Here is a 22,133-nt window from a genome sequence, read left to right on the forward strand (position 1 = left end):
TATTGGTGCCCCTTTTTCATTCTCATAAGTGCCTCTTTTAATACATGGTCAGTGCCCCTTTTCAGATGCGATAAGTGCCCCTTTTCACATTTGATAATTACCCTCTTAACAATGATACGTGCCCCTTTTCCTTTCTAATAAGAAACCTATCCCTTTTTCATAAATGCCCCTTTTCGCTTCTTCTAAATGCCCCTATTAAAATCTGATGGGTGCCTCTTTCCGTCGACAAATGCCCTTTTCCCATTCTCATAAGTGCCTTTTCCTTTTTTTTTAGGTGTAAGAAGTGCCCCATTTTCACCTCTGATAATCAGCCTTTGTACTTTTCTTTTTTAATAAGTGTCTTATCCCTTTCGATAAGTGTCCCCTTTTCCTCTCATCATTAAACGTGCCCTTAATTTCAAGCGACTAAGAGCAATTTCTCCCAAAGCTCGATCGCTACGCTCGCTCGCTTTTATAGATGTTATAATTATGTTGCTTATCAAAGGCCTTTTCAGTCTTCCGTAACGCGAATGTGCTTATAAACCCATCATGATTGGGTCTTTCCTCTTTATAAGATGTAATTTTTCAATCTTAGATTTTTTCCTCGCTCTCAAATGAATTTTCAGACCATCACGTCTGATTTTTGTTTTCGTTTTGAGATTTCCCTTTGAAGGTGCCCTTTTTTTCTCCAGAAAATGCCCTTTTTGTTGCCCCCCCCCCCCCCCCCTCACTTTGGATGTCGCTCCGGGCCTCTGGGTCAAATTGTAATATATTGCCATTTCTATGACTTTTTGACGATCTATCAAATTGCAAATCATAATTTTCTATAAGGCCCAAAAACATGCACCCAGATGGGGAGCACTGCAATCGTTTGGGACACCAGTCCTCACATTTCTCAGAAGTTGTAAATTAGTTGTATACGTACGTGTAGGAAGACGAGAATCATATTCATAATTAGATACAAAACATTTAATTAAAGGTGGTTAAGAGATCAAGAGAGAATGCGTAAACAAATTTACTGAGCCTTTTCAGTGGAGTTTTGTCAGCGCCCCTTTTTCCCAAAATGGTATACCCTTTCGTGATAAATGCCCAATCCACTTTGAAAATAAAATTGTCATTCACTCTGTATTATTTTTGATTGTCATAAAAGCAGACGACAGTTTTCAATATTAGAATTCCGTTTATTATTCTTACCAATTCAATCCACAAGAAGCGTGTAGTGGGAAGCCTACACTCTAAATCCATGGGGTAAAATATCGCCGAGGTAAACACAAGAGTGCTCAATATTGAGCAATAATGTACTTTTTACAACGTACAAGTCTCCTATATTGAGCAAACTCTGACTATTTACTCTTTTTTTTTCCTTTTTAAGTTTTGCTCATTCTTGTTGAGTAAAGTTTGCTCCAATTTTTGTCTATTTTTAGTTTTGCTCATTCTTGATGAGTAAAGTTTGCTCCAGTGGCATTAAATTTTACTTAACTCTGAGTAAATTGCACTCCCAGATTTACACTGCCTCCACGAAAAGCCCTGCACAGCACGCGGCCGCATAGGATAAAAAACATGTGTGCATAATACATGCATACGGTATATACTAAAGGCCCTGGCCCTATATAGATCTAGTATTAGTACACCAACCAGCCTGAGTACACAGCGGTGAAATGGCGGACGACAAAGTTGCTTCGTTGTTGAGGAAATGGGAGCTGACCGACCAAATCGTCAATTTTAGAAGTAAGTATGCATTACCAGTAGACCAGAGTATATATTTCTTTCTAATTCTTCAACATGATTTTTTTTTTTGGTACTGTCTGATCGGGCACTGGGTATTGCAGCTCGAACGCCCAGCCGTTGTACTGGGTGGCGCAGCCCCGGGCTGAGCCGGCCGTGGTCGCGTGCGGTCCTGTCTCCTAGCTGGTACCTGATTTTGGTCTGTGCATGCTGTGTCTAAGTTAAAACTAGGTCTACAGCAGTACAGCTTTTTCTTTGATCTTGAATCAACATTGTATAGCATTTATATATTTACTCCATCTGATCTAGATTCTAGGCTACTGACTAGACTAGAGTCTAGGCCTACATGTATGTATGATAATTAAAAGACTGCCGAAATCGGAAGACTTCCGAATTCTGAGTTTGCCCGAAATGATATGAGATAGGGAGAATTGTTTATACCAAACAAAATATAACAAAGATAAATCCTCTTTATTTATTTTTTTTCCTACAGGTGTTTTTTGTTTTTGTTTTTTATTTGACTCAAATCATTAAGAACAAAGCTAGATCCTACAATGTATAGAGCCGAGGGGTCTACATCTAACTTAGATATAGACCCTAGATAGAAATGACTGAAGTAAAAATGCGATTGTCATGTATTCTGTATGGATTGAATCACACCTAGTTAATCATCGTTGTATTGATAATTGATATTACAAAAAGTGGAATTTACCATATCTTTTTCTTTCCATTTAGATTGTGGCATTGACTCATCAGCATTCAAGCTGCTTGATGCAAGTCTTGTGAAGGACGTGATCCCGCAGTTGGGTCCAAGACTTAAATTCATTGACCGTTTTGATAACTGGAAGAGAAAGGTTAGTAAGCAGCCATAAGATATTCCTGGAAAGAAAATGTTTTCGTGTTGCAAATGTGTGAAATCATTTGAAAAAAGTGGGGATCTATGGAACCATTTAAAGATCCATAACATCAATACGAAGACCAGAACAAAACTTGTGTGTCATGTGCAAGAATGTTTTAAAACATTTTATCATGGTTATAGCTACAAGCGGCACTTACAATATCATGATTCCATTGCACAAAATGTCAGTGATGAAGATTCTCATGGAAATGCTGTTTCTGATGATGAAAGTGTATCAGATCAGTCAGAAGTGCTGCCAAATGAAAAACCCAACGAGGAAATATCAGCAAATATCAAACATTCTGTTTCTGAATATGTAGCAAAACTTAAAAGCTCTTCCCTGCCATCATCTACTGTGCAAAGCATCATTTGTGACACACGGGAGCTGCTCAGGAATGTAAATGAAGCAGTTCTACAAGTGTCAGCCCCCGTCATTGAGGACATAGCTCATGATATCAAACCGTCAGATGATAAAATTGACAGTCTACAGTCAGTCCTCCACATGGTGAAAGATCCATTTGATTATTTCAGTTTATCTACTGTCCACAAGCAAAACCAATATGCCCACGAATGTAAAGTTCTTATTAAGCCAGAAGAAATTGTTTTGGGCAAAGCATACAGAGAATGTTTGAATGTGCGTACTGGAAGGACTGAGCAAAAACAAGTTGATGAAACTTTTCAGTATGTGCCAATAGGAGACAGTCTTAAAGTGTTGTTGGAACAACCAGGCTATATGTCGGTCATCAGTCAAGAAAAAGACTGTGCTGGTGAGAAAGAAGTTCTTCAGACTTATAGAGATGGATCATATTATAGGACTTTTGAAGGGAAACAAAACTGTTTGGATATTGAATTGTTACTCTATAATGATGACTTCGAGACAGCAAATCCCCTCGGTTCAAAGAAAGGGAAACACAAACTTCTTGGAGTCTATTTAACTGTTGCTTCTTTGCCCAAGAAATATCAAGCTAAGCTTGAAAATGTACTTTTGGTCGCTTTAGCAAAATCTTCTCTTGTGTCCAAATATGGTGTTAATGCTGTTCTGCAGCGTATTTCTGATGATCTTGAAGTTCTCTTTACCGAAGGTCTTCATATAGATAGTCCAGATGGATTCAACGGCACCATTCGTCTCAGACTTCTCCAGGCAGTCGGTGATAACTTGGCTCTCAATACCATACTTGGCTTTGCTGGAAGTTTTAGTGCAAACTACTATTGCAGGTTCTGCAAGGCACTTAAGGCAATATGCAGAAAACAGGTAGTTGTTGATGAAAGGTTACTTCGTACTAAAGAAAACGTTGATTATGATATCAGTTTAAAAGATGTATCCCAAACAGGACTCCGGAGATCATGTGCTCTCAATTCACTGAGCTATTACCACATATCACAAAACTATGCTCCTGACCTGATGCACGATTTCCTAGAAGGGTTACTTCCATTTGAGATGAAACTTGTCCTGTCTGAGCTCATACAACAGGGCAGATTTAGCCTTGATGAACTAAACAGTCGTATTCGGTCATTCAGCTACGGCGTAACAGAACACGCAAACAAGCCCAGCCTCATCCTTCAAAGTCACCTTAACAACCCATTTGGAGCAAGTGGTCAAAAGGCATCACAGATGAGCTGTCTTGTTGAATTCATACCTCTGATTGTGGGAGATAAAGTTGAAGAAGGGTGTGAATACTGGAGGTTGTTCACAATTCTTCTGGAAATCTTCCAGCTGGTCATAGCACCAAACATTAGCATTGCTGTTACCTACTACTTGCAGTCAAGGATTAGTGAGCATCATCAGTTGTATTTGCAACTATTTCCTGATAACCATCTCCTCCCCAAGCATCACAATCTTCTCCACTATCCCCGAGCAATGAGAGAGCTAGGTCCTTTGTCACAGTATGCTTGTATGAGGCAAGAAGGAAAGCACAAGCCTTTGAAAAGGTGGGCAAAAACTTGCAATAACTACAAGAACATTGCCAAAACAATTGCACGTAAACACCAGGAAGATCAAGCATTCAGAATGCTCAAGAAAGAAAACATCAACAGCGAATGTGTATGCATCCACAGTTCAGAATTTGTTAAAGTGTGTGATCTTGATAGTGAGGCAGAAGTATGTCAGCTGTTGAGCTGTGAACCTGATGCTGTACTAGAATTGTGTGATAAAGTAACATTTTATGGATACACATACAGACCTAATATAATGTTGCTAACTGACTGGTGTGGTGAACTACCATCTTTCTCAAGAATTGATTGTCTTATGAGAAAGCAGGATAGACTATATTTGATGATCCAACCATGGAAGACAAATTACTTTCATGATCACTTTCAAGCCTATGTTGCATCAGAAGATGAGTTGGCTACACTGCAGTTGGTTGATCCTGAAAACCTGTTTGAACACAGACCTGTTCATGCAGTGAAGAGTCATGGTATTGCAGATCATCGGTGGTACATTCCTACCCGATACATGCTGTCATAACTGCATCAAAGTTAACTCAGAGCCAAAAGTGACTTACAGGTACAATACACTGTAGTTTCAATTCCTCAATACCCGTTCAAACTTATGTACTTTCTTTCAACGAAAAAATGTGTATGTACATTTTTTTTTCTTAATAATGGCCTTTACATAGAACTGAATATTTAGAAGGAGCAAAGTAAACCCCTCAAAGACATTTTTGTAATTTAACTTTGATCATCCATATCTCTGTTTACTGTAGCACTTCTATGCATCATTATACATTCATATAATAGGAATGTCAGTTCATTTCCATTTCAAACAATACACCATCAGTAATGAATCTCAAATAATGGAAGGTATAAAACACCTTAAATGTAAACACTATTAGTTCAAAAGTGTTTAATTATCTTTAGGATACAATGTTGGCACTCATGCAGAACCACTTCAATATGACAAGATCAATTACACTCTATCTATCCTAAAACAAATTAAGAAATTTGCCATCGACAGTGAACACTAATTTTCACTTTTGACATGGTACCGTAATTCAGTTGTCTTACACATTCCATAATGTTTAATTTTATAGCTATTTGAACTAGTACAATCAGAAGCATCTTTTCAAAGGAGAATAGACATACATTACAAGTACATTTCAATAATTTTGATTTCAAGTAAAATGATGTGAAAAATCGAGATAATAATTTAAATGTTGAATTGCAGAAACCTTTTGACAGACTGTGTATTTTCATCCTTTCAGGATAAAGCAAACGATTCTGCAGAATCTGTACTGACAGGCATGCAGATGGGCTGGGAGTCACCCGAGCTGTCTGATGATTTCATGATATCAGATGTGGAATCAGTTCCTTTCGACCTTTCTCAGGCTTCAACTATTGCAGTAGATGAAGATTCATGCTCATCAGTAGTCAATGATTTGAACAGCAGCAGTGACACGCCACCACTCAAGCGCCAGAAAGCAGTAAGATACGTAAGTTCACATTTAAAAAAAAAATTGTAATTCATTCAGTCTAAATAATTAGGCCATATTATATTATTTACGTGTATTTATATCATGGCTATTCTAAATGTTCTCTAGGTTTTCATGGTGAGTGAGTATTCACAATTGAAAGCTTTCGTTAAACAATCACAATTCCGCTAGCGCCGGACCCATTTGTGCGGTTCCCACTGCATAAAAAGCCAGTTGCACTGAATGATTCTTTGAGTTATACTCCTGACGACGAATAGAGCATACTGTTCGAAACATGTCGAGTCGATATCTCCTTTTATTGAAATAATACTATAGTTACAAATACTATAGTTAAACCTTTCAAGAAACCAACCGTTCTTTACAGAAATAAACTCAACAAGGAATACCAACAGTTCTTTTCAGAACTAAACTCTTCGAATTTGTGAACTGGTCACAAATTTTCTGATCTTGATCTTTTTCTATTTTTCCTCTTTCCATTTCATTTCATTTTTCAGTGTTTTCAACACCAAAACAAAAAGCTAAAAACGTATCAAATTGAAAGCTAAAAAACAAGTCTTGTGTTTGTGTTTCTAAATTCAAATTCCATTGCATTCACTTCCTTTCCTTTATTCCTCTAATTGCCCTATAAGTGGGTCCCTTGAAGAAAGATACATGTATATCAACGGCCTTTTCCCTAAGGCTTACCACATGGCGTTAACGAAAGCTTTCAATCAGATCTATTCTTTTTTTATGTGGAAATAAAAGTCTACCACTCTGTGTGTCCCTGAGCAAAGTATTTAAGAGCCACGCTGTCTATGATGTTAAGTTCAGAACAATAATAAAAACATTGAAATTGTAAGTCCCTTTAGAATTCAGAGATTTAATTAAATTGACTCCCAGTTGCTATTTTTATCACCAAGGTCTGTTGAAAACAAAGAACACTCTATCTGCTGGGTAGCACATTTTTTGCATGTTATTTTGAGCTGTGATTATCCCATTTATTACTATGCATGCAAAATCGATCAAAAATACATGCACTGTATCTGTAAGAATCCCTTTTTAGCAAATGCTTTTGGAAGATGTTGAAATGTGCCAGAAAAGATTTAATACCACCTGTACTATTATGATAAAAAATAAAAAAAACACACACACAACATTTTCTTAACTCGTGCAATTCTGATTTTTTTATAGGATGTGGGTGAAATTCTAAAGAAAACCATGGAAGGAAGAAAAACGTTGGAGGAAGTAACTCGAATGAAAGTCTGCGCACCACACAACACTCGTGTCGTCTGTAATTTGTGTACAGAGCACCTTGTAAACTTGCATGGCCTAAGGTAATGAATGTTACATGTATTTGCAATGGCTCATATGCTATTGCCTTGTTTCTGTCTGCATTGTGCATTCTTCTTCTTTCTTTTGCAAGAAATCACATTCACTTTACAGCAAGACTTTGACCTTCCTGACTAGGTCCCTTTCTCATGTCCAGTTGATTTGAAAATCCTCCTTTCCCTCATCAGGCATCTCATTTTTCAAAGTATGGTATAACAGGGCTCTGAAGGATATTTGCCAAGCTTAAAATATACCTGCTACTAGTAACCTTGAGTCAAGTGAGACAACAAATAACAAGGCTAACACCGCATATTGTATGGTCTATGGAGGATGGAAGTTTATTTTGGAACTCCCTTCCAAATCATTCAATCTGTAGATGAAAACAGAGAGAATAAAAACACATTGTTTAGTGCAATACTCAGAGATTTACATCTTCTTGTCTGCTAATAAACATATATCGCTTCATGGAATAATCAGTTGTCATGAGTGACTTATTTATACGTCAATAGTAGCAAAATTATGTTTTCTTTAAGAATTCAGAAAATCACAAGCTTCACTTGGTTTTAAGAAATTCAATTAACTAGTTGACTAGAAATTTAACGTCCTGTGGAAATACCGAAATCTCCTTAAAACACATGCAATGTATAATCTTTCAAATGTATGATTTTCATTCAAACTACCTAATTTGCTCTTTACTGTATTTAAACCAAACTAAATCCTGAATAAATAAACCATGCTTAACAAAGCACTAAATAACCTTGAAACCTCTTGGATGGTTTATATATAACAATATTTCCACTATTCACATATGGTCTTTGCTTTTTCTTAATCATTAAATGACATGCTTTATTACTGCTGCATTGTTTCTTTTTGTGGCTCAAAAGAACATCCAAATTAATTTATCCAGAGCTCATTCCAGATAAATCTGACCGAAATGAAATATGACCTTTGCCTATCGACCTACATCTTGACTGACCAAAATATCTTGAATACAAGCTCAGGCAAAATGCAGCTTAACAGCATTCATTTATAAAACCTGTTTAAACATTCAGCCCTTTTCTCAGGCATTCTTTTGTTCCGTCTGTTCTGTATCCCTTTTAAATACATGAAACCTACTAAGAACACAAAATGGCTTTCAAAATACATCTTGTACATTGTACCAAATTTGACATAGCTTAATCCTACAAATCAAACCTTTGTTTTGTACCAGAATTTCAGTACTTTTGTAGGCTTAATCTTATCAAGCAAACTAGACAATTTTACTCTTTGTTTATGAAATTGACACTCTTCACTTGCTAATACATGTAGCGTAGCGAACACATTAACGATAACTCTGTGTAAATAACAATTTTGACATCAAACTTCAATCTCAAAACATCGTATCTAGAATTTATCAAATTCCTTTCTCTTTCATATCATTATTAAAGATATTTAACTTTCATATTACTTACTCTTTGGGCGATATTAGCCTCGACAAATCAGGAAATAAAGGTAAATTTGCCGTCTGCAAATTCGTCAAACTTCTTCATCGTCAAAGTATTGTGGCTGCAAAGTAACCTGTTGTTGTTGTTGTTGTTGTGTTTTGAGTTATTGGCGATTAGTCAGTGATTTGACTATTGTCGCCAAATTACTTTACGGCACGTGTTATATCTCTCAATTTTGGATTTTTTTAAAAATACATTTATTTCGTTTTATATTTATCTATCTTTTAAGATAGTATCGTAAAATAATATCGTAAGCAAAACATTCATGGGCTTTGTTAGTGTTTCTTAACAGTACGTGCAGATTATTTGTTATATCACATACACATACCTGGGAAATTTACGGTGTCTTTGAGAACGAAAATATGGTGTTCGTGAAATTCAATAAGAAAAAGAACTGTTTCACCGAAACATTGGGGCATGCACATTAGGTTAGCTCAAACCACATCCTTTGATTTGGAGTAAGCTCAACTACACCACAATAATTTCATTCTAGACACTGTTCCACATGTGTATTTTCTAACATAAGTACATGTACATTAAACTGTAATGTTAATTTCTCTTACTAAACAGACCTGGCCCTGACATGAAAGGGGCAATGGCCTCCTCAATCATCGCAGAGTTCCCCTTCCTGAAAGATCCAGCTGGAAATGGAGATGTGAGTAGACAGTTTGTGGAGACTGACTTTGTGTCAGTATTTCAATTAAAACTCATCTGTGGCACATATCAGTAAAGTCCTTTTAGTCCAAAGAAAAATTTCTTGTTACTCATTAGAATATTGTGATAGGAAGCACATTATTAAATTTTCCCTTGTGCTTCATGATGGAAGTTTCAGTTTCAAATTTTCTGTCTGTGAGTTACTTTCATCTAGCTCTTTATTAATGTGATAATGGCCTGATTAATATTTTATATTTTCTCATGAACTTTGAAGATAGTAATTTATTTGAAGTTATGGCTATATAGTTTACTCCTTGAATTGTTACATTATTCATGCTAATGCACAGGATTTTTTTTTTAAAGGAGGAATGGTACTTCAAAAGCTCCAAATGTCCTGCAGGTGGTAGGATAGAGAATAGACTCAAGTATTTAAGAAGAATAACAGCGGAGAAAGACAAGAAGCAAGTCGGGGTTGGCAGTCCTGAGGATATAGCTTCAACATCTTCCAGTGAGGATCTAGCATCTCCTCAGATGAATTATGGTATGCACTTACAGATGTTACCAATAATTTCCAAAGCATATAACAGTCTAATGCAACCTGTTGAATTTTTACTGGTCCAGTTCAACTGGAACAGTATTATTTTGTTCCAATTTCCAGAGTTACCAGTTGAATTTTTACTGGTGTAACTGGTCCAGTTGATTCCGGTTCTCCTTTTGGATAGTCAAGCAGGCTTAAAAAATACTTGCCCAGTAGCAAAAAATTTGTTCCCGGGGTTCAAGCTAAGTAGTAAATAACCATTGTTATATGTAGATTGTGTTAATTTTCATAGTTTGGCCGCCATGGGCATGTTTATAGCAAAACTTAGAGAAAGGGATCCGACTTTCTTTGCATTTTTCGAGTTGAATGTAATTTTGTATTTCCTTTTTGTCCCATTGAAGTACTAATTTCTTTGGTTGGGGTCTGGCAAATGCATGTTATAGCAAAATCAGCTCTTCTTGAAGGGAGTAAATGCTGGTAATGTGACACTCTTTTCAATTACAGGTAATTTGGCTATGTTGAATCTTTTGGGACCATAGAAATCTGTTTTGCTTGGGAGAAATTTAACCTAGAAGAGTATACATTAACACATGTTTGCATAATCTGGTCTTAAAGATTGCTTTGACTTGGGCGAATATTTGACGTATGAAAGGTCGACTAATCAGGTTTAACTGTATTAAAAAATAAGTCAAATACTACCTGGTAAAACCTTGTTTACTTTGATACTAATTAGCAGCCAAATTAAATTTTAATGCTGCCTGATAAAACATACAGCTTAAAGTTAGAAAAATACTAGGATGAACAGGAGGTTCATCCATTTTAACTCGGGCTTGATTTGATAATGATTGATATCTTAAGAGTTCCATTATTATTGATCAGATCTTGCAGACATGAAAGTCATCACTGAATGGTTGAAAAGTCATAACACCCCCCAAAAAGATGTTGTGGCCAAAATGCAGCTGACATCAGCATATAGAAAGGACTTTGTACATTCAACACTGCCGGGAAGTTCCAGGAAAAAGCCTTGTGTGGCTGAAGTGCTGGATGAGTTTCCACATCTCCTTTCCCCTGGAATGGTAAGTAAATGTTTCATTACCTTTGTTAACTGTCATTACGGTTTAATAAGCAGGTCCCTTATCTAACGAAATCAAGATGAAGGATATTAATACAGTCGGTTATAGATGTATGTATGTGATATACGCATGTACACATAAAAATAACTGCTTTTTCTGTTATATCTACATGGAGCATTCAACAAAAACAAAAAAAAATACCTGCACACATTCTGAAAATGACATTGTATGAAGAACTCCTCAAGAATCGTCCAGTGAAGTGGTTAGAAAAGTAGGTTAGGGTCTTTTTTTTTTTTATTTCACCCACTTTATTAATTGTCCAGACATGTTATCTATATTTTCTTTTTTATCTTTTTTTTGTTGATTTCATTCCCAGAGGAATTCCATGATTCAAAATGTTACATTTAAGCAAATTTGACTGGGATAAATTTTGATACAGTTTATTCAATATCTATTTAATTTGAAGTCCTAATCTTGTAAATATGCATTCACCCACCCAAGTATTTGCTGGATCACATTGCAGACTGTGCACGACTTGTTTTACTTGTACTATTCTTATGATTTTCATGTCAAATTGATGCAGGCCAATACATGGCCAAAAGAAAAAAACAAATACACCCGTAAAAAAAAAGACAATGAGATATGCATGCTATAGATTTTATCTTTCTGATTCATAGATTGAGCAAGACTACGAAATGCTGTTTTCGGGGAGAGGAAAGCACCTCTATACAAAGTGGCCGGTGGTGTCTGCGTGCATCCTAGAATATGCAAACCGAGTAAGCCCAGGGTGGAAGGCCAGATTTAACGTTCAGCATAGAAAAGACACAGACTTCAGTCAAGGTATGATATTGTTTACAGATATAGTAAGCAAATTGGCAAATAATTGTACTGCTCGCTTCACCATCACCCAAAGTTTTTCTGTAGTTCTTATTGTGTTATGAAGAAAATCTATGATTGAGTAGTTTGTACCAAAATAAACAAGTTTTCAGATTAAATCTTATTTACATTATGTTTGAAGAAGGAACAAATAACAAACCCATATATACATCGGAAGGGGGGAGGGGTTAATTTTGACTGTGCAGTTGTGATTCCATCTATTTTTTTTTTTTTTTTTCATTTATAGATTTCAGCATTAAAAGTCGTCACAAATATTTTTTTTTAAGTCGATGGATACAATGAAGGCCGAGTCAAATAGTGCATGAAAATATGATAAACATGTATCATCAGTCTAAAGAAATTTTCTTTAATATTATTGATACAGATGAGAGGATGAACCTGGCATTTTGCCTTCTCTCGCATTTGTTCCCTGGAAAGAAGTCAACAAAGGGAGGAAGAGCTTCCATCCAAGAAGCCTTGGATAATTTCATTGACTTTCAAAAGGTAATTATAGCAATGAGAAGATTCATGGCCATTCCAAAAAAGAACTGTTTTTTTTTTTTGGTAGATTGGGAAGGGGAAGTGGTTAGAGGGTAAGAAGGTGAAAGTGAGAAGCATTACATGAAATAGCCCTTCTCTCAAATTTTGTGGGATGATACATTCTATGGCAAATATTTCACAATGGGCTGTGGATATATGTGGCACCTTAGCTGGAGATATTTCTACTTATTTTTGCAACTTTCCAAGACACAATATCACTATTGTTTCTTTCCATACCCAGGAATAACTAAGTTGGTCGATAACAATGTCACTGTATATTTAAAGATTAGATTTAATGGTCAGTCAAATAAGTAATAATACCCCCTGGATAATTTCTGATGCACCTAACATTACATTTCAACTGTACTTCAGCATATGAGAGTGTGTTACAAGCAATTATTATGCACATTTCATGGTGGCAATTTTTTTTCTTTTCTTTCATGTCAGGAGGGGACCAATGTAGAGGCATACAAATCTTTGCATGGGAGGAACCAACCTTTCATCCTAGCCCTAGGAGGACACTTCTGCAATCCAGCTCAGACTTTTGTTGTATTGGAGCACCACGTTCTTGAGCAGAAGAGTCTCGTTGCAGCTGTAGATTTGTGCTACAAGATCTTTCAGATCTTTGATCTACAGTATCCATGCCAGGCAAGAGCAATGTGGGTCGTGATGGACACCATTGCTTTTGATGTCAAACCAGGAGCTCAAGAGTCTGGTGCAGTGAGAGCCTTCAGGGCATATTACCATTTCAACCAGAAATAAAGCCTTGGAATGTGTTGTTCTATCAACAGGCCTTTCGAAATTGAAATGATCACTTAGAAAATTGTCATTAAAAAGAAAACAGATTTATGAACCCCAAACTATTATAATATTTTGAAAGAGTAACTCCTCCCACATCTTCGGTACCATTTTTGTGTGGTATGTGTTTACGCTTGGATGAACATAGCACATTGATCAAAAGATGTAAAAAGTGTCAAAGTAGGGGTGTAGTTGAAATAACCCCCCAAAAAACAACCCCACACATATCAAACTGGTGTAACTTTTTAACGGAACAGTATTGAGCAATTAACTTAAAAGAAGTGTTCTTACACCTAACAACTACATTCTGTGTAAAAAAATGAGATAGATCCGTGGAGCCATTCACGAGTGAGCACACGTCAAAGAAAACAATGATCACTTTTCAAGAGTATCAATAGTCCTTTTTATGTCTATAAGTGACCATTTTCTCTTTGATGTGTGCTCACTCATAGAATAACTTGATAGATCAATCTAATCTTTACACAGAATTTAGTCGATAGGTGTAACAGCACTCTTGCTAAGTTACTTTGCTCAAAACCTTTTCGTTAAAATGTTATGCCACTTTGATCAGGATGGAGTTGCTTTTTTGTTGTTTTGATTTTTTGGCACAAGTCGAATTATACATGTTCGCAAACAATGCACCATGTTCAACCAAGCGTAAACACATTCCACATTAAATGGTGACGAAGATGCGGGAAAAGTTACTCTTCCAAAATATGTATAATTTGGGGTTCATAAATTGGTTTTCTTTATAATGAAAATTTTCTAAGTGTTTAGTTTTTTTTTATTCACTTGGTAATGCAGCACAGTTTTTAGATTTACAATTCCTGTTGTTATCTTAGGATTTTAATAACATCATATTCATGTTCTTTGGAAAAACCAATCATACAGAAAGATGCTTGCAATGTGCTCTCCATTGTTCTCTCAAATAATCAACAACTCTTCGAATTTGTAACATTTTGAATTAGCATTGGTTTTTATATGAGGGCAACTCTTGTGTTGCATATTGTCCTGGGCATGTTTCATTGTTGTAGTTATATGCAGCCAAAACGTTAACAGCATATATTGAGATTTTTATTGTGAACCAAATTTATGGCTTGTGTACATGCCATTTTCTGTATTTGTTAATTATATATATGCCAATACAACAAAATTCACATTCCCATGTGGCCAGGACTACTTCACACAAATGGGGCAAACATCATGGTTTTTGCGAAACCCATAAACTGGCACTGGTATGAAGCCATTCTACTAATTCTGAGTGGATATTGGGTGTGAGTGCATGAGTGAAAAAGCCAGAATAATAGTGACCACGGTTTCTATCAGCTACATTTTTAGTGTTTTTCTTTTTGTAAAAACAATGAGAAATTACATGGAACAGATGCTTCAGCCTTCTTCAATTTTGACACAAAATTGCATACTCTTTCATGCTGCGAAAATTTGTTAGAATCAGCTTGAATATGAAAATTTTTGAAAAATGGAAGATTAAAAAAAATTGTATTTTTTCTTTCCTAAGCGTATTAAGTGTTAAAGAACAAGAGCCATTTTTTCTTGTTTGCTCTGCAGATTATTGAAGTTCTTTTGAAGTCAAATTTTAGAGGGTAGACTGTAATCATCTGATCATTATCTCTAATTGCTAAATACAAAAGTGTCTTATTTTTCTAATTATGCAACTACCTTTTACTTCTTGTTTCTACAATAATAAATGTTGGGCTTCTTTTTTTCTCCCTTCTTTTTTTTTTAGGCTGAATTTCCTTAGATTTCTTAATGTTCTGTGTTTTGATATGCATTTTAATATTTGCTTTCTTGTGTTGCATATTGTCCTGGGCATGTTTCATTGTTATAGTTGTATGCAGCCAAAATGTTAAAAGCATATATTGAGATTTTTATTGTGAACCAAATTTATGGCTTATGTACATGCCATTTTCTGTATTTGTTAATTATATATATGCCAATACAACAAAATTCACATTCCCATGTGGCCAGGACTACTTCACACAAATGGGGCAAACATCATGGTTTTTGCGAAACCCATAAACTGGCACTGGTATGAAGCCATTCTACTAATTCTGAGTGGATATTGGGTGTGAGTGCATTAGTGAAAAAGCCAGAATAATAGTGACCACGGTTTCTATCAGCTACATTTTTAGTGTTTTTCTTTTTGTAAAAACAATGAGAAATTACATGTAACAGATGCTTCAGCCTTCTTCAATTTTGACACAAAATTGCATACTCTTTCATGCTGCGAAAATTTGTTAGAATCAGCTTGAATATGAAAATTTTTGAAAAATTGAAGATTAAAAAAAATTGTATTTTTTCTTTCCTAAGCGTGTTAAGTGTTAAAGAACAAGAGCCATTTTTTCTTGTTTGCTCTGCAGATTATTGAAGTTCTTTTGAAGTCAAATTTTAGAGGGTAGACTGTAATCATCTGATCATTATCTCTAATTGCTAAATACAAAAGTGTCTTATTTTTCTAATTATGCAACTACCTTTTACTTCTTGTTTCTACAATAATAAATGTTGGGCTTCTTTTTTTCTCCCTTCTTTTTTTTTTAGGCTGAATTTCCTTAGATTTTTTAATGTTCTGTGTTTTGATATGCATTTTAATATTTGCTTTCTTGTTATAAGATGAAGAAATTAAAAGATCTTTTTGTAAACTACACACCGGCATTAAGGTACCGCCTGCTTTGTAACGTTATGGAGTCTTTTTCAGATATGTTTTTTTTTTAATTTGGACAATTATATACTGGCATATATATTCCACTTTTCTGTGAGTTTCATGCATACTGGTTTTGAGGCTCTATTTATATGCATAATTTCATAACATAACATCATTCCGTCTTGGCCTTGGAGTTCATTTTCAGCAGAGTTTAAAGATATGTCCTGTAAAAAGGAACATTGGGGTCCATGATGACATTACCAAATAAAAATTGATTTACATAATGAATTGCTAATTTATGACTAAAATGACGTTTACACATGACACATATGAAAAAGGACACATGGTCAAATTTGATGTAAAACATCAATTAAACCACAAGGAGCATTGTGAAAGGAGTTTTCTGGCCTTATTTTAGTAAAAAGAAAATTACCTGAAATTTGAGTAAAACACACTTTACTATTCACTGAGTAAAACAAAGCTCAATAACGGGTAAAATATTACCCATCTAGTTGATTAAAAACCTTTACTCAATTCTGACCATGTGCCCATACGACTTCATTTTGAGTAAAATTTTACTCAATATTTCTTAGAGTGTATGCCCCGGTCTAGGCGACGGGAATTACTCCTCCTGATCCTCTGGAACTTCTCAGGATCTTCCCGATGTTGCCAATTCGGATCGTGCATGCCAGAGCCATCTACTTCCTTACGCTGCATGAAATCGTGTCCAAGTTCCTCATCGGCATCGATTTTTTCATCATCCACATCGTCGTCTTTCACCACATCCTCCGCACCTTGTTGCTGATGAGGAGCCGCCTTCGGATGCATTCGAAGGCCTGCGGTTTTATCCCTGCCGTTGTAATAAGACGACTTCTTCCACTCTACGCGGGCATCGGCTGGGTCTGGGTGCATGAGACTGTCATCAAACTCAAACTGTTGCATGAAATCTTCACCAAGCTCGGTTGAGATGTCAGGATCTTCCTCCTTTGATGGTTCTATCGCGGGAGTGTCCTTTTGCTGCTCCCTGTTGGCGGCATGGGGATGCATGACGCGCTCGTCCATCTCGGGAGCTCTGGACTTTGTAGAGGAACGAGACGGTTGCTTAGCAACCCCTCTTGGATGCATGGCGCTGTCGTCAAAGTCAAACTGCTGTAATATATCCTGTCCCAAGACGGAAAATAGATCAGAATCCCTGATGGCTGGATCATCAACAGACTTTGCATCTTTGGCTTGAACTCCAGCTACTCCAGGCCTAATTGGATGCATACCATCTAAGTCCATTCCCTCTAGTGGTCTTGAAGTTTTCTTGATTTTTGGAGGATCATGCATTTCTGAATCATCCAGTTCCATACGCCGCATAAAGTCGTCGTTGAGCATTTGAGAGATCTCGCCGATATCAGCATCATCGTCATCACCAGGTGCGCCTTTGCGGGGTGATTCCTTTGGCGGTGTAGATGCTCGTTTGTAGATCTTTTTTGGATGCATTACCGCCTCCTCCATTTCTGTAGATTTCTTAGGGGGATCATGCATTTTAGAATCATCCAGTTCCATTCGCCGCATAAACTCGTCGTTGAGCATTTGAGAGATCTCGCCGTTATCAGCGTCGTCGTCAGCAGCAGAAGCGCCTTTGCGAGGTGATTCCTTTGGCGGTGTAGATGCTCGTTGGTAGATCTTTTTGGGATGCATCACCGCCTCCTCCATTTTCGTAGATTTCTTGAGCCTTTCGTGCTTTCCATGCTGCACATTAATAGACAGCACAGCGGAGAAGAGGCACAGAAAAACTGCTAGACGTGTAATCTTCTTAAACTCCATTTTTGTTGTGGATCGTTTTCGATGAAGTCCTGATTGACAACCTCAAATATCACCCATATTTAGACTTTCATACGAAACGTAGTGGTTGTTTTATCATTAATTCTTAGGTGCCTTTATCCATTTGTTTATATGCGACAATCTTTTGAGTCAACAAACGTGGACTTTGAAACCTTGATAAAGATACAAGTTTTTATTTTACCCACATAGATGTGTTATATGATCGTCAACAAGAGATAACCCTTCATGAAAAATTGAACTTGCATTGTTTTTTCTAATCATGCTAATCGGAATATGATAGAGTAATACAGTACACGTACAGGGGTGTCGATTTGTATCCGTGGTAGGGGGGGGGGGTGATAGGTGCCAAAATATTTTCGGCAATGGATCAAAGCAGCGAAGAAGCGTGTGGCAAGTTGCACCGCTCCCTTCCAACATATTAACTTTTCAAGTCACCCTCAATAAAAAATAACATTTCAGAGAATATAAGAGTGGTAATAACATTAATAACATGCTAAATGTTAGTCCTGACTCTTGCCTGCAGTGTAGGCCTACCAGACTGATATCATCCATTTTTTAAACGAAATTTAGACATTACCAACAACAAAATCCAATAGTGAGGGATATCAACTTGTGAAAATATTATGTGACCAGTGGGCAAATGCATTAATGAGCAACAAGGAAAGGTTCATGTAGACAGAAAATTCTTTATTTCCTGGTGATAGAAACATACATTTTATGAATATTGATGTCTCCAAACAACATTCATCGTGAAAACCCATGCCAATATTCTGTGTAAGGAGATCTCAAAAAACATAGTTCTCATTAGTAAATGAAAACATATTGCTTTTGGTTCTTCATTTGGCTCTCTTCCTTCTTTAATTAAACCAACTGAATCCTCTGTGCGGAAAACTCAATTCAATGAAACAGAATATCACTGATGCAAAATTCGGTTCTCAAAATGACAGAAAATTTCCTCTCCTGATCTCATACAAACTGTCTTTTTCTTAAAAACATAATATAAAACTTAAGTTCCAACTACCAAACAAAAAACTTCCATTATCTCCTTCTTCACCCAGATATACTTATCAGGGGCGGATCTAGCTTTTTGCTAAGGGGGGGGGGTTGACCAAAATAATGACGATGCGGAGCATCGTCCACGAGCCGCGAAGCGGCGAGCCGATTTTTTTGGGGGTGTTTATTTGAACCCCGCCAAGTGAGCAACTTGAACAAGTAATCCAGGAAATGAGCAGCCCAGCTCAGCGTGCGTTGCCAGGTTAAATCTTCACAAAATCCCCACCCAAACGACACTTAAAATATCCCCAAAGTTGCCAAATTTTGACAGAAAATCCCCAAATTCGTTTTTCATAAAACTCAATATTATTTTCATTCCCAAATATTTATTTTTCATCCCCAAAGACTTCAACAATCCCCCAATTTTTTTTTTTTTTAATGTGGGGATTTTGGGGATGAGAATCGGCAACGCTGGCCTAGCTTGTCACTTCGGCGGTGGCCCGTGTCCTCAAAAAAAGCTGATGGGGGGGGGGGGCAAGGGACTCTGTGACATTTGTTCGCCCCCCCCCCCCCCCCCCCTCCCCCCAAAAAGAAATAATAATAATAATAATAATAATAATAATAATAATAATAATAATAATATATAATAATAATGAAATAAATACATAGAAATAGAATAAAATAAAATTACAAGTTTAAAAAAAAAGATAAGATTTAAAAAAATGGTCCCCGGATTTTTTTTTTTGGGGGGGGGGTTGCAACCCCCCCCCAACCCCCCCCCCCCCCCCCCCCTCTAGATCCGCTTCTGCTTATCATACCAGATACGCTCTAAAATATAAGCATAATATTACCCTAAGGCCCTGACCAGAGCACTATTTTTCTTCAAAAACTACAACCATTCTTAGAAGGTGCACTATTATTGGAAGGGTGTAAACAAAACTTCAAACTTAATAACATTCTAACCTTCAAAAACACCTCAACTATCTTATGCATGTTACGTTTGAATACAATACATAAGGCTTCATCAGCTATTCAATAAAACAAAAATAAGTTGTGACATAATAATCTTTCTCCAAAATATCCAACTGGAGTATTCTGTTGGATTGCTTGTTTATGTACATACAAAGAGCTTATTTTCAAGAGGCACTAGATACATGTGTATAACTTAAGAAAGAACTCTTTGTTTACTCGATTTTGTTCAGGTGTCTATGGAAATTTGTATGTGTTCATAATTTCTTTCCTAATTTAGGTTAATAATTTTGTTCAGGGTAAATAGAGGAAAATGTATATCATCAAAAGATTTTGCTCCTTTCGGAAAATAGCTCTTCAAATGTTTCACATGTAGAGATATAAATAAACAAAGAAATGGATGAACTCAATAAAACAAAATGGACACGGAGTATGAATCAGGGAACAAACTGAAAGGTTCGTCTCCTACATGCTGCCATTTGGACAAAACCGTCTTTCTCTTGTCTTTCTTCCTTTTCTCTTCCCCCTTCCTTTTTCTTCTGCCCGTTTCTCCCCCTTTTCCCTTTTTCCCAGGTAGAAAGGTGGGGGATGATCTGGGTCACCATCTGGGCTAAATGGAACCCATACTATGTATCCCATATGGGGCCAATATTTAGTAACCCATATGGGATCTATCTGGACCAGCCCTTTTGGGTCCCAGATGGGAATGAGCTGGGCGTACACATATGGGTAGAATATGCCCATATGGGTAACACATGGGAAAATTTGGGGTTAACCCACATGGGATATATTATCTGGGTTAACCAATATGGGTACCAGGTGGGATTAAGCTGGGCATACCCATATGGGCCCAGTTTGGTATGAGTCCCATCTGGGTCCCATCTGTCTTATATAGTTTACCCATATGGCACCATATGCTTCTTGGGTGCAGATACCTAAGGGCCCCAGATGGTTTTCCATATGGGGCCATGTTTCAGAGAATATGGGACCCATGTGGGTCCCACATGGACTTGCTACCTGGGTTATTATCCCCTCTGTCTCTCCTTATCTCTCTCTCCCACTCTTTACTTCTTTTTTTGCACTTTTGCGCTTCGCTTAACGCTGCGGCTTTGTATGATGCTGTTGATTGAATAAATCGAATAAATTGATAAATTCCTGAAGAAGCCGTATGAGCGAGAATTCAATTTATTCTTGTCTCATATACGGTTGTCTCATTTACTTCGTTTTCTCTTTATATATGTACGTATTGTGAAAATGTGATAGCAAAATGTGTATATTGATGGTCATCTTGCGAGTAATAACCATTAACTACTCTCATCGGGCTCTCATCATTAATTTTTCTCTTCATTTTTGTTGTTGATGGTGAATTATTGGGGGGGGGGGGGTGATTGTAGAGGCCATCCCCCCCCCCCCCACCTGAACATTTTTTTTTTGGGGGGGATATAAAAAAGAGAACTTTTTTTTTTCTCAAAAAAATCGCAACGACTCAGCCAGCCGCTTAATAAGGTCACCTTTTTTAGGTCAACCATTGGCATAATTTTAAAAAATAATACCAAAGGGGGGGGGGGGGGGGGTTTCCTCGAAAATACACACATTAAAAATGCAAAAAGGGGTTTAACCCCCCCCCCCCCCCCCCCTGCGTACGCGCCTGCATTGCTCCCCCAACTCCCAATGCCCCAAACACTTGATCTTTCTCTATTTCCCCCTCAGTCTCTCAACCTCTTTCTTCTTTAAAAAGCATTCCATCCCCTTCTCTTTCTCCTCTCTCTATATATTTCTGCTTCCATATTCCCTCTCTTAACCGATCTCTGTATTTTCCCTCGCTCTCTCATAATTATGTTTTCCTCTCCACCTTTTCCACATTCTATTTCTATCTAAAGATTCTTTCTCTCTCTCTCTCTCTCTCTCTCTCTCTCTCTCTTTTTTTCTTTCTCTCTCTCTCTCTCTCATATTTTTTCCTCTCCACCTTTTACACATTCTATTTCTATCTAAAGATTCTTTCTCTCTCTCTCTCTCTCTCTCTCTCCCTCTCCCTCCCCCTCTCTCTCTCACTCTCCATCTACTTCGACCTCCTGGATGGATGAAGAAATGGAAATAAAAATGTAGATAATCGATATACATGTATAATAGTTTGTAGAATATAGGCGAACATGAGAGAAAGAGAAAGCGAGGAAGCCTTAGGGAAGGAGAGAGAAAAAGAGAATTAATGTTAGAAAGAAAGCTATGAAGTTTAATCTAAAGAGATAGAAAGATAGAGAGGAATCAGACGGAACAATGTCGATGTATACAGAAACGGGACATTTCAGCTGATATATATCATATTACTTGATTTTATTCAGGGAGAATTAGGCAATGCATAACACTGGATAATATTTCTCATA

General features: G+C 36.9%; 1 protein-coding gene and 1 long non-coding RNA gene across 5 annotated transcripts; one reads left to right on the forward strand and one right to left on the reverse strand.

Annotated features, from left to right (window-relative positions):
* The first annotated feature begins 1,370 nt into the window (after positions 1-1,370).
* On the forward strand, positions 1,371-15,963 carry LOC115924537. Of its 3 annotated transcripts, XM_030986932.1 has the most exons (10): positions 1,371-1,707; positions 2,440-2,558; positions 5,803-6,030; positions 7,201-7,343; positions 9,393-9,477; positions 9,840-10,017; positions 10,894-11,090; positions 11,765-11,927; positions 12,349-12,467; positions 12,951-15,963. In XM_030986932.1, exons 1-10 carry the CDS (start codon positions 1,638-1,640, stop codon positions 13,263-13,265), a joined length of 1,617 nt encoding a protein of 538 aa, XP_030842792.1. In that variant the 5' UTR covers positions 1,371-1,637; the 3' UTR covers positions 13,266-15,963. The 3 variants fall into 3 exon arrangements, with proteins under 3 accessions (XP_030842792.1, XP_030842791.1, XP_030842793.1); XM_030986931.1 differs by lacking the exon at positions 1,371-1,707 and having other exon boundaries at positions 2,083-3,854; XM_030986933.1 differs by lacking the exons at positions 1,371-1,707; positions 2,440-2,558 and adding an exon at positions 3,738-5,105.
* LOC115924539 lies at positions 7,654-9,397 on the reverse strand. Of its 2 annotated transcripts, XR_004064350.1 has the most exons (3): positions 9,151-9,397; positions 8,790-8,895; positions 7,654-7,708 (listed from the first exon to the last, which is right to left on the reverse strand). It is a non-coding gene; the product is annotated as an uncharacterized LOC115924539 (long non-coding RNA). The 2 variants fall into 2 exon arrangements; XR_004064349.1 differs by having other exon boundaries at positions 7,654-8,895.
* Positions 15,964-22,133: the final 6,170 nt, after the last annotated feature.

The sequence above is a fragment of the Strongylocentrotus purpuratus genome, unplaced genomic scaffold, assembly GCF_000002235.5.
Source record: "Strongylocentrotus purpuratus isolate Spur 01 unplaced genomic scaffold, Spur_5.0 spur5_scaffold_16, whole genome shotgun sequence".
Taxonomy (NCBI): domain Eukaryota; kingdom Metazoa; phylum Echinodermata; class Echinoidea; order Camarodonta; family Strongylocentrotidae; genus Strongylocentrotus; species Strongylocentrotus purpuratus.